This window comes from Hoplias malabaricus, chromosome Y (assembly GCF_029633855.1).
Source record: "Hoplias malabaricus isolate fHopMal1 chromosome Y, fHopMal1.hap1, whole genome shotgun sequence".
In the NCBI taxonomy this organism is placed as follows: domain Eukaryota; kingdom Metazoa; phylum Chordata; class Actinopteri; order Characiformes; family Erythrinidae; genus Hoplias; species Hoplias malabaricus.
This window is the reverse complement of record NC_089820.1, coordinates 45,962,292-45,974,873: the sequence shown is the minus strand read 5'-3', so window position 1 is coordinate 45,974,873 and position 12,582 is coordinate 45,962,292. Positions and strand designations below refer to the sequence as shown.

Sequence of the window (12,582 nt, the reverse complement as noted above, 5' to 3'; positions counted from 1 at the left end):
TCATCACTGGCTACACCCATTCTGTTCCCTGGTCAAGTGATTTCATTACTTTCCTTTTCATCTATTTAAAGAAATGTACATGTAAACAACTGGACCACATTCTTAACTAATAGCCTTTAAAATATTTTGGGAAAATGGGATGACTGCTCTTACACTCGGTGCTCTGTGAAACAATTCAGATTGCTGACATAACAAACCTGCCCCATAAGAAGATATTCAAGGATTCCATATATAGGTTTTTGTAGACTGCTAAAATAATTTTTTAACAAAGAGCAACAAAGCACCAAAGCTCAAGATATAACCTATTCACCTATTTACATGCACATTGCTGCTCCTGACTCTTCACTCTGCTTTATCTTAGGCCCCAGATTCATCCTTTCATTGTTTTATTTTGCCTTGACACCAGAGAACCCAGGCTTTCTTATGGCTCTTGACCCTTAAGTCAAACTTTTTGCTTTATTTCTGCTATATATTTCATTAATAGTTCAAAAGTCCATTAATATATACTTGGGTTTAGCTCATGTTCTGTACTTTGCACAATTATATATGGTATGTTTGATCGCTAAGCTCTAAATATAATTATTTAGAAAGGGTTACACAATTATTTGAACTCAGATCACACAGGACTACTGCTTTTTCATTTCAAAGGGACTTGAGCTTTGTCCTGTCCCGTATGGCTTTGCTGCTTTTCCTTGTCTGAGAGTGGACAGACGGCTCCGGAGGACAAGCAGCCGCCACTTTCCTGCTGAGACTGGAGCCAGTGTGTGTGTAACAGCTCAGCAGTGTGCTGTCTACTCACACAGAGCAGGAGTCACACCTCACTGTGTGTGTGTCTGCATGTGTGTGAGCTCTTCAACATGGGATACAGTAACATCACACACTCAACAGCGCGAGGTCAAAGCTTGGATAGCTGGAATCAGATACGCCACAGCGTGGGCTGTCCCGCAAGTGTGTATACGTGTGTGACTTGTACAAGGTTTATGTATCTGACAAGACCGCAGGCAAAGATGGCTTTTTTTTGTGAAGGAACAGAGGTGTGGCTGCTTGATTTGTTTGATGTGTAAGAGGCTTTTTAAAGGAGTCAATAGCCAACATCAATGTTTTCCACAGAAGAGAGTTAGAACAGTAGCAAGCCCATGTGACTGCATGATGTATGGGTCACAAGCTTAAGACAAGATTATAAATCATTAAAATTGCTGTCATATATTCATGTTCTCTTGCTAGTTAAGCCTCATGCTTTGCTTTTTTAACATAGCTCTTAACATACTCACATCACATGTGAGTAATGATTGATTTTTATTGGGTAATTTTGAATGCTTCTGTCCAATAAGGGGCCGATTTCTTGTAATTATTGTACACAATGTAGCCGGTGAATTCAGCTAAAATAATGTGAACCAATAAACAGCTGCTCAATAGTGCAGACATAGTTTGTACAATCTTTATAGAAAAGCACTGACTAGTAGAATAGTATGCTCTGCAATAGTACATTGACTTTGAGGACATGTGCACTGGCAATACCTGAGCTCAGTAAATTTTATGCAGATAAATGCAATCAAATCCTCAGAGAAATGTGCTAATTTCAAGTATAAAATCTTTCTAGAGGAGCAGACGCTGTTACTACCACAAAGGAGGGCCAACTACCTATTTATACGCTTCATTTTTATCCATAGAGTGAGCATAAAAAAAACTGCTCCCCATTCTGTCGTGTTTGTCAGCAGCCCAAATATGTGCAGTGACATGATTGCCGCCATGAGCTTTGTAATTAATAAGCTACGCCTTGCAAAAGCCTTTAACGACCCCCTGCGCTGTGCTATTGGCTTCAGTGGCAACCCTTCTTCGCCTCCTCCTCTCTCCCACCAGAGCAATACAGTCCTCCAGACGATGCCTTCTGTTTCATTCTCTCCTGTTTCACATCTGCAGCTGAGACTGGGGTCAAAAAGGTGAAGCTGTTTTTCAGATGGAGGCCACCAGGAAGATCACATGACGCAACGCTGTGTTTTTCAAGCCATCTAGACGCAAGCTGTGGACGTGAAAATCGGATCACACGACAATGCCCCCAGCATCGGTCCGAACAAGCGGCGATTCATGCGTTCACTCGGCGGGACAGAGGCAGCAGAATAGGAACGGAACGCCTCAGTGCCAGCCACCGGAGAGATGGCCATCAGCGACGGTCCAGATTATCACGGCTTGGACAAAAGCGCAGCCAAAGTAGCCCAGCATGCGGGGATTTAATGGCGACGGTCAATGGCAGAGCGCAAGATTTAGCCATATTAATCACCACCCAGGCAAGAACAGGAGCAGAAAAGCAGTGCACAAAAGGAGCCTGAGTCCTACAAGCCAATTTATCTCCCGAGAAAGAAAGACCACATTGTCCCATGCATCAGACGCTCAGCCGCAATCCTGTACTTGTAAACTATCTTGGGATTCTTGAAGCAGCATGAGATTTTCAATTTAAAGTTCTACCTTTTTTAATGTAAAAGCTATTGGTGTAAGGACTTCACAACTTATGTATAAGCACTGAATATAATATGTATATAAAAAATACTTGAATATGTATGACAAGCTTACGCAAGTAAAATAAATATGTGAGGAAAAAAATTGTATAGACATAAAAGAACATAAAAGAAATAAATAACTGCTAATATTTTTTTATTTGTTTTAAGATTTACCTCTGTTTGTTCTCTTTTTTCTTTTTCCCATTTTATCTGCACAAACATGTATTGTTGTAGTATATGAAAATATGTACAGTACCAGTCAAATGTTTGGACACAACTTCACATTAGTCATTGGTGGAATAGGGCTATTCACTGCATAGAACTGTGTACCAGCCCTAGGTCTGCACAACCCAAGTCATGGTCTCAAACAGATTAAAAAGGCGAGCAGACTCTTGATGAGGCCAAATCTGTTCACTGAAAACCATTCCAGGTGACGACCTCATGAAGCCGATTGAGAGAACACCAAGAGTGCGCAAAGCTGTCATCAAAGCAAAAGGAGGCTACTATGAATAATCTAAAGTATAAAACATATTCTGGTTTGTTTAACACTTTTTTGTTTACTACATAATTCCATATGTGTTCCTTCATAGTTTTATAGTCTTTCATATTAATTTCAGATGTAGAAAATAATAAAAACAAAGAAAAAAACACTGAATCAGATGATGACATTCACACAATGTGCAAAATGGCCCAAAACAAAGGAAACCATCCCTGAGTGGGTGTGTCCAAACATTTGACTGGTACTGTATGCACATATTTACTTCAGGTTAATGAAATGGTAATGCTTAATGATTTTTCCTCCTATTTGTGTATGTATTTTTGTAAATGATTAGTTGTTATTTTTATTGTTTTATTACTAGTTATTATTTTACCAAAAGGATTCAAAACAACTATGTGAATATAATAGACACTTTTGGTGGCCCTATGCCCAGACTGTGTGATCAGCTGTCAATGAAAGCACATTCTGCATTGTGCATTCACACATACATCTCATGTACATCTTACCCGCAGCAATAGTGAGTAAGTTGGGAGCATATTACTTACTGGCAGCTTGTACTTTGGCCTTGCGGCTCACAACCAGCCCAAAGGAATTCTGGGCCACGCATTCATAGTCTCCTTCATCAGACGAACCATCAGACCTGCTCCTCTGGAAGTTTCTGATCAGCAGTGAGCCATTGATGAACATGGAGTAGTTCTGGCCCTCATGGAGAAGAGCTCCATTGCGCCTCCACTGTGTGGTGATTGGGGGGATTCCTTCCACCTGACAGTGCAGCATCAGTGGCTGCTGCTGAACTGCGATGATGTCAGTAGGCTCCAGTGTGAATGACAGCTCAGCTCCGGAAGTAAAACCTGAAAAAAAACACACAAACACATTTTTGCAAATGATTGGGAAATCCTTTTTCCACCTCACAGCACACAACAAATCAATGCCCAATACACAGTAGGCTCTAAAACAGCCAAGCATCCAAATCACACTCTACTGCAGTAACAGCCTCTACTATTCCAGGAAGGATTTATACTAGATGCTGGAACATTGCTGTGAGGATTTGATGGCATTCAAATACAAAAATATTACAAAAAATACTGATGAATGATCAGACATGGATCACAAACACTCCAAATCATCTAAAAGGTTTTAGATTATAGTTTAATTCCACAGTTTCTCTGCTCCACACTCCAATTCAGGGGTGTTTTTCAACCTCTCAAGGACATGGTGGAATTGGAGATAATGATTTTATGCCCATCAGCATAGTGCCCCATTTAATATAGAAGTTATACATATAAATAAGGTAAATTGTCCCCTAAAATGTTTTTTTAATTAATTAGTTAAAAGTCTACAAACATTTGGATATATAGTGTCACACAAAGAGCTTATATTTTTTCTGTGTATCTTTGTCTTTTTTGTATGTATCAAGTCTTTACAGAACCAGTAACTACTTACACTTACTCAAGCACATATAGTATATGGATCTGTAATTTGAAATCTTAATACATATATTTCTAATCAAGTATATTAGTATATTAGTAAAGGAATCTACTTTCTACAGAATTATATTTAAGCCATTCATACTAAGTCTTATAAAAGCATCACTTTATGATGAGTGTCGCCATACTGATATTGTACCCACCTCTACTCAAGACTACTTAATAGCTGAAGACTTAATCTGCACACAAGTCATCTAAAAAGAAGAACTGAATGCTTCATGTCATATATGATTGGTTACATACTTTTCTTTATGGACTGCCAAGACGCTTTAGAACAGAGATGAAAATGTCTTGAGCTACTACCCTACTATGTCTGTCTCCTTGAAAGATCCTGGTTTTAATAGATATTGAATGAATTATCGCCTGTGTGAGTGTGTGTGCATATGTGTGTTTGTGTGCTACTCATATAGAAGTGATAGCCTTCAGAAATATGCTTGTTTAAAGAAAGGCCTGAACGGATGAGGTGAATTCCACAAGCCTCGGATAGTTTACAAAAGGCCACGAAATGACCTTTAAATTACATGTTTTGAATAACACCTCTCTGCTAGGGATTGTAGCTAGGTGAAGACAGCATGAGGTAAGGTATGACAGAGAGAGAGAGAGAGAGAGAGAGAGAGAGAGAGAGAGAGAGAGAGATGGAGGAGGGTTCTCTCTTTTTATTTATGTGATCAATCACTGGTACCAACTAGGTTCAAAAATTAGTGGTTAAAATTAGGGAGAAACATATGAATTGGGTCTCAGAGGGTAAGATAAGTAAAATATTCATTGTATTAGTAAATTAGAATTAGTTGTTAAAAGTCTACATTACTATTTAATGTGGAATGGGATAATCTGATTAAGAAGCCAGCTTCAATCTGTATATCACATACTGTATATGAAGATGATTTAATGTGTCTGTTCAATGGAAGGTCACGGAAACATTATTTGTGATTAAATCATTGAGACCATGTTTGGTATCTTTGTTTGGGTAAGTACTGCAGAATCTCACCCTCGCCCTTAATTGGACTCGGAATCAGAATGGCAATTGAGATCTGCATCAGAAAACGCTTATTCAGTGCTGTTACACAAGAAAGATATTTGTTCTATGAGGTAGGCCTCTTTGCACTGAGGTCATTAAGATCCCAGTAAACCAGAGCATATACTTTAATCAAAATGTAGTCACATTATGTTAAATACAAAAAAAATAAATTATTTAGTTGAGTGGAATATAAACAGAGAATAAAAAGGTGAAAGACAGAAAGACAGAGAAACATGCATGCTAAAGTGAGAGAGAGACAGAGAAAATGAAACATACAAAAGGATGAGAAAAAACTGTAAATTATGGTGAGAAACAGAAAGGTTCCCACAACAGTGTCGGTGGTCTCTATCCTGCCAACAAAGAGAGAGAAAAACACACAGATTTACAGCAGAGGCAGTAAAAAATGAAGCATAAAAACTCCTGAGAAACTTCTTTATCTCTCTCTCTCTCTCTCTCTCTCTCTCTCTCTCTCTCACTCAGTCACTCACTCTCTGTCTTTTTTCCTATCTGCCTTTCTCACTGATCCTCAAATTCTCTTTCTCTGAATCCCTCTCAGAACTCTAAATGAGCTCTAGAGATTTTTTCTTTCTATTTTTGTTTTTCATTACTGAATATTATGTAGAGCTGTGATTACATCAGACCATGCTGTTCTGATCTTCAAGTGGTTCATAAGAGCTGTGCTGTCTATTCTTACTGTTTTAACATTTAACTATTCGCAGACATTAATATCTCAGCATGAGCTGTGTCTAATAATGGCAGACAAGCATTAAAAATAATAAAGACAAGCAGCAATTCTGAGGCCACCATTCATTTAGTTCATTTCATGGCAAAATTACGTTTAAGCATTTTCAGTATGTTCAGTAAACTCAGAACATGGGATTCTGAACAGTCATGTAAGACCTAGTGGACCACCTTAACTTTCATCATTAATACAAAAGCTTTTTTTTTAGAGAGAGAGAGAGAAAGAGAGAGAGAGAGAGAGAGAGAAAGAGAGAGAGAGAGAGAGAGAGAGAGAGAGAGAGAGAGAGAGAGGGGGGTTAAAACCAATGCACTCTTCCTTCAAATTTGTAAAAAAAAAAAAAACGTATTCTGAGAAGTTTCTGTCCACCCTTCAGACTCATGACAAACAACTTAATATTTCAAGTCTGAAAGAATATTTGTTTGAAGGACTGAGAGCAAGAGCACATTAGATGGTACAAAATCAACATTACACATTACAAAACACAACTCTAGTGCACGCTGTAACAAAACAGCTTAAAATGCAATATATCAGAATATAACAAAGAACACCAATGTTCACATGACTGGCCAGACCACCTCCTCTCACTCTCCGCTGTTATCCGATCTTCAAGGACGAATGTATCTGTGCATTCTGGGCCAGCCCCTAAAGCCTGATATTTTAGGGACTGGAATGTGAGTGATGACACAGGAGGTCCTCTAAGGCTGACCCCTCCTGTAGTGCCCCTCTATATCCCTGCCCCCTCCCGGACCCTGTCCCAATCTGGCTGGATTCCTGGGCCTCAGGGCAGGGGCTGCTAATGCTCTCTGACATCAGCGCCTGAAACCCAATCCTTCCAGCACTGAGGTATTGGGGATTTCAGCTATACACTGTTCCGCTACTCACAGGCCTCAATCTGTTTACATCCTCTCACTTTGCTTCCTCTGCCTAATTCATCACCTTTTTCTCTCCAAAACCACAAGAAGGAAAACATGTCCTGGTGTCAGGGCTGAACAAAGTAGAAATGTTTATTAAAGTAATTTCTTCTCATGCTGGTGTGAGTATGAGATCAGCTCTTTCTAGTGCTGAACATGACACAGTAGCACTGCATTTCGTTTCAGGTAATAATTCAAAGAATATCAGTGCGTAAAGTTATAAACTTAACAGAGAGTAAGAATAAAGACAAAGAAAGCAAATGACTACTGTTAGAAGTTTAATGACATGTTATGTAGGGTTGGGCTGTATAAAGATAATACTGTATACTGTATTAAAAAATGTGGACAGTACCTCAAAATGAGAGCGGTATTTATTTGTCTCAAATTTAAGAACGCAGCTAAAATGTTCATGTGCATTTAAGAGAGCCACAGGGAGGGGGCGCTGTGGGAGCTCAATGAATGCTGATGTCACGGTCTGAAAATGGTTGGAGCAAAACACAAGCCCAGTGCCAACTGCGTCTGTAGGTTTAGCGCAGAGTTTGGGTTAAAAGAGAGAGGAAGAAAGCTGTAAAAAGACAAAATACTCAGAAAATCACTTGACTTTGTGCTCACAGGTATATGGTTTTATCCTCTAAATATGTGTTTTGAGCCTCAATTTGCTGAAAAATCTGCTGGGCTGTGCTAAACCACAAGTGCCTGTAAGGGCCATTTGTGCTTCTAAACAGTGTAGAACAATCTTATTTTGCTTATTTTAAAACTTTTCTCTTTCTCCAGCATCATTCACTGAAATTCGCTCTTTCAGAAATGGGTTTTTGTCGTCAACACGTGTGTCAGTGTGCGCTGTTGGGCAATGTTTAACTAAATCCACTTGACTTTGTGCTCGCATATATATAAGGCTCAGCACAGCCCGACAGAGCACCCCCTCCCCACATTAATACCGTATACCGCGATAATATCTTGAGACAGTATGACAGTTTGAAAAATGTGGATGCCGACCATCCCTAATGTTATGCAAGTATTTTAAAGAAATGCAACACACCCGTGACCCATTAATTACATGCAACTGCACACAAAATGTTTGCTTACATGCAGAACATAAGGTACTGTGCATTATTTATATTTAGCATATCACCTACAGAAATGTATCTATATTATTTGTCAGAGTACAGTTACCTTGTGCAGATGCTAGACCTATGTGACAGTCACAGTAAAAGGTTTTGTTAAAATGCTAGGCTACTTTATTACCATTAAGACTTCATCTTAAAATTCTATGCTAAAACTGCTAGCATAAATTCCTTATAAGATGCTAGTCAGTGTGAAGGCTAGAGAATGTTTCTTTGTTGAATAAACTAGGCTAAATTTACCAGAGAATGATTCTTTGTTAAAATCTAGGCTAATAATATTTTCAGTGTGAAGCTACCTCTGAAATCTAGGCAGAAAATGTATTAAAGGAGAGGTCTACAAGCTACCATCAAAACTTATCATAAAATCTGGTTTGAAGGAGAGCTTTTGGAGAGATTATTTTATATGTTGCCAAGTTATGTATAGCTATCATTTTAAAAGTGACTTGTGATGACCCAAATTACATCGATCAATGATCTTTGAACAGTCCAGAAGATATTAAATTTCACACTGAATTTTTTAAATCTTTTGACAGATGTATTATACCTTCCACTCCAGGCCTGAAATAGCACTCAAATATATAGAATAATATGAATGTTTCTAATAATATAATGTTTCACCACTGTGATATATTCTAGGGATGCACCAAACATTTGAGAATCAAAATTATTTAGCTGAAAATGGCAAAAAAAAATTGAATCATTTATACAGAATAATTACTTTTTAATGCAGTGTTACATTTTTCTAGTTCCTGGCCATAGGTGGGAGACAGAGTGGAAATCTTCTCCTTAGCTTCAGGGTTAGATGTAACTGCTCCAGGGTAATACCCACTTTAACTTGTTATTATTTGCCAGCAAGTCCCACCAAAACACATTGTAGTTTCCCAGCTTTTATTCATTTTCAAGCATTCAAGGCAAAATAACATTCACTCACACTCACACCTATGAACACTTTTTAGTAGCCAATCCACCTACCAATGCATATTTGGTGAGTAACCGCTAATCCAGTTCAGGGTCATGGTGGGGAGACACAAACTCACACAGACAATGAATTAATGAATAATTTATTTAAGTCACACTCACATATTTTATTTTTACATTTACTTTTTTTTTGCTAATTTATATTAAGTCATATTATGCTTTGTTGTTGTGATTGCTGGGATGTTAAAAATATTCAGTGTTAAATAAATTCTTTTAAATAGCAGTTAATCAATTTTTTTCTTTGAAAAACCAGATGAAAAAAATATTTAGCCTATTTAATCTATGCAGTGGTGAAAAAGTGGAAAGATTAATGAAACACTGTGAAAAAAACAAGTGTTCAGTATTCAGTATTCAGCCTTCAGTCAAATGTTAACTTTTGTTCGGGTTCAGTTTCAGGAAAAAACTTTCATTTCAGAGCATGTTTTCTATTAGTGATACTCTCACTGTTTGAGATAGAGGACATGATTGCTTAGAGGTAGACAGTTAAGATTCAGAGTTTTTGCCAATTATTAAAAACATTAGGTCAAAGAATAGTACATAAATGTAGAAAGCAATAGAAGTAAATCAGTACAATTATGAATTGACTGCAGCACATTTATGTAATCTCTAAGTAAACAATTACAATTCAATTCAGGCAAGGTAGGAGGAAGATATATTTATATTTACAGACAACAGAATACTAGTATAGAGAACATTTAGAGACTACACATAAAAATATCCATTTACGGCATTAGGCCTATATACAGTACAGAGCTGTACTGTTTATCTTTCATATCTGTCCCATTCCAGACACCATTCAGTTCTATATTAAAACACTGGGTAGTTGTCCTGGTTGATTTTTAACAGAGAACATGCTGTCAAAGTTAACAGATCATTAATGACACATATCATTATTAATAAACATTAATAATTGACAATTTCAGTCATTCGTAGAAGAGCAGGCTTTTGGCCATAGAGTGTAATTTGAAAGTTGCAGCAATGTGTCAGTCTGGTGCTGATAGCGATGAGTAATGCTCCTCGACAGCTGAGAAAGATGGAGACAACGATGGAGAGCACAGCTGTATAGAGCAGAAGAAGCTACCCAGCAGCTCTTTATACTTACAGCTGATTTTAAACACATTTTCACATGACCCCCAGCACTTTCAACTGAGTTTAAACAAGGGAAAAACACCCTGGGGTTTAGCATTAACACTGTGCTGCTCCAACAGCAGCATGGCAGACACATATACTCACAAACATATACACACAAACACACATACAGCATCCTGTCTTTCCTTTACCCACAGCACCATACAGATAAAAACAAACAGATAAAGACACTACATGGAACCTCTGCAGTAAATGCTGAATCATGTACCTCGTCTTGTATTTTGGTGTGTTTCATGTACATTTCTAACATGTATGAATTAATGTGCTAAAATATTCATGATGCTTTTTAACACTCTGGTATTTATGAATGTGCATGCATGGCAAATTTAATGTTAATTGACATTTTTATGAATATCTTTGTAATAACAGCATAAAAATATGGTTCAAACATTTCCTGAAACTGTAAAGTCTGCCCAATAATTCCATCTTATTACGAGACTGTACATGACTCCCAATGGGGGTTATGAGGCTATAAAGAAGGGATGAAGTACACAAGATACAAATTATCTACCTCTCTCCACAGGGATGGTGGATGGTGGATTTGTGTGTCTTTCTACATTTGGCTTGAAACGGACCACTATACATGTGTTGAAGTTACAGACGTGTTTTCACAAGAGAAACAAAGAACTGCTAAAAGCATACTTTATGACCAAATGTCCTTATTTCACATATCTGCTCTAGGTCAAATGGAGCGTTGTTTTAGAGAGAACAGAGATTATTGCAACAAATGTATTTAATACGAATGAATAGAAAAAGATAAACAAAAACATTATAAACCATAAAAATGGACAAAAGTTATGTATATTCCATTCCACCTTCCCTTCATTTGTCAGGTGCTGACAAACATTTTGACAATTTAGAGGTTGGCCATAAGCTTGTTAACAATGAATTTACAAACTAAAGAACAGTTTGTAAACAGAAACAACATAAACTGTAGAGGTTTTTGGGACTCTCAAGACCCTCAATTAGGAGTGGGCAATATGGCCCTAAAATGATATCAAAATATTTCAGGCGATATGATTTTGACCATGATGATTTTGACGATAACAATATTTTTGGCGATGTGACAAAACCCTGAATAATACTTGTATTAATTTCAAAAACAGACTATTGCAACAAAATCAATGTAATATTGATACGAATTATTAAATTAAATATATTTAATATATTGATAATATTAAAGGCCTTTTTTTTCATATCTAAAATAATATCATGGTTTATTATACATCTGATATTATATAATCAAACCACCTCCACAAGCAAATTCCTCCACCTCAGAGCTGCTTTCCATTGTACTTCACTGGGGTTAAATGACTCATGCAAAGAACTTAAGCCGTATTATGTGTAACTGCATGACATCATTATGTAAACAAGTCTGAATATCATTAATATCACAATAATGATTTTTTTTATCGTTTTAAAAATTATGACGATATTATTGTGAATGATATGATATGGCACAGCCCTACCCTCAATTGGTATTTGCATTGACCAGATGTAAATTTTATTTCAACATACTATGCCTTTATTACTGTAAGTTACTTGGCTACCTTGTGCTTTATGCCATTCAAAAACCCTCCGTAAAAATTACTCTTGATGTGTGGCCTAAATTGATGTTTGCATCATTTTTGTGACATCATTTTCATTAAAAAATAAATAAATACAAATGAAAAATACTTTGAAATATATAAAGCATCAAACATATCCTGGTTTGTTTAACACTTTTGTTTACTACATAATTCCATATGTGTTCCTTCATATAGTTTTAATTTCTTCCATATTAATTTACAATGTAGACAATAATAAAAAAAAAACAAAGAAAAAACATTTAATGAGATGTTCACTGGTACAGTACATTCACAATATGCGGAAATATATATATGATTTTCTTTATGGGCCCTTTTACTCAGAACCTTTGAAGCTCTACCTAACAGAAAACAATAGTGAAAAAAATCTCAAGCTCAGTCATCCAAAGCAAAGTTATAAGAATAACAATGCTTTTTGTGGTTAGCAAAGGTTGTTTTTGTCACAGCAATCAATCCAAATATTAAGGACTTTTAATAAAGCTTGTCTAATACTGTTGTTTTTGCTCCTGACATTTTCCAGGTAATAAAATCTGGTTACAAGCCTTGACAGGGCATTTCAGGACCTTTTAACATCACTGAATTTCTGTATGTGC

At 36.9% G+C, this 12,582-nt stretch overlaps 1 protein-coding gene across 1 annotated transcript in view; it reads right to left on the bottom strand.

Moving 5' to 3' along the window:
- The window catches only part of LOC136679420 (immunoglobulin superfamily DCC subclass member 3-like), a 111,347-nt gene that overhangs the window by 92,037 nt on the left and 6,728 nt on the right, over window positions 1-12,582 (bottom strand). Inside the window, exon 2 of the mRNA XM_066657928.1 lies at window positions 3,540-3,845. Coding sequence (XP_066514025.1) covers window positions 3,540-3,845 — 306 coding nt within the window. The remainder of the gene's footprint in view (window positions 1-3,539; window positions 3,846-12,582) is intronic.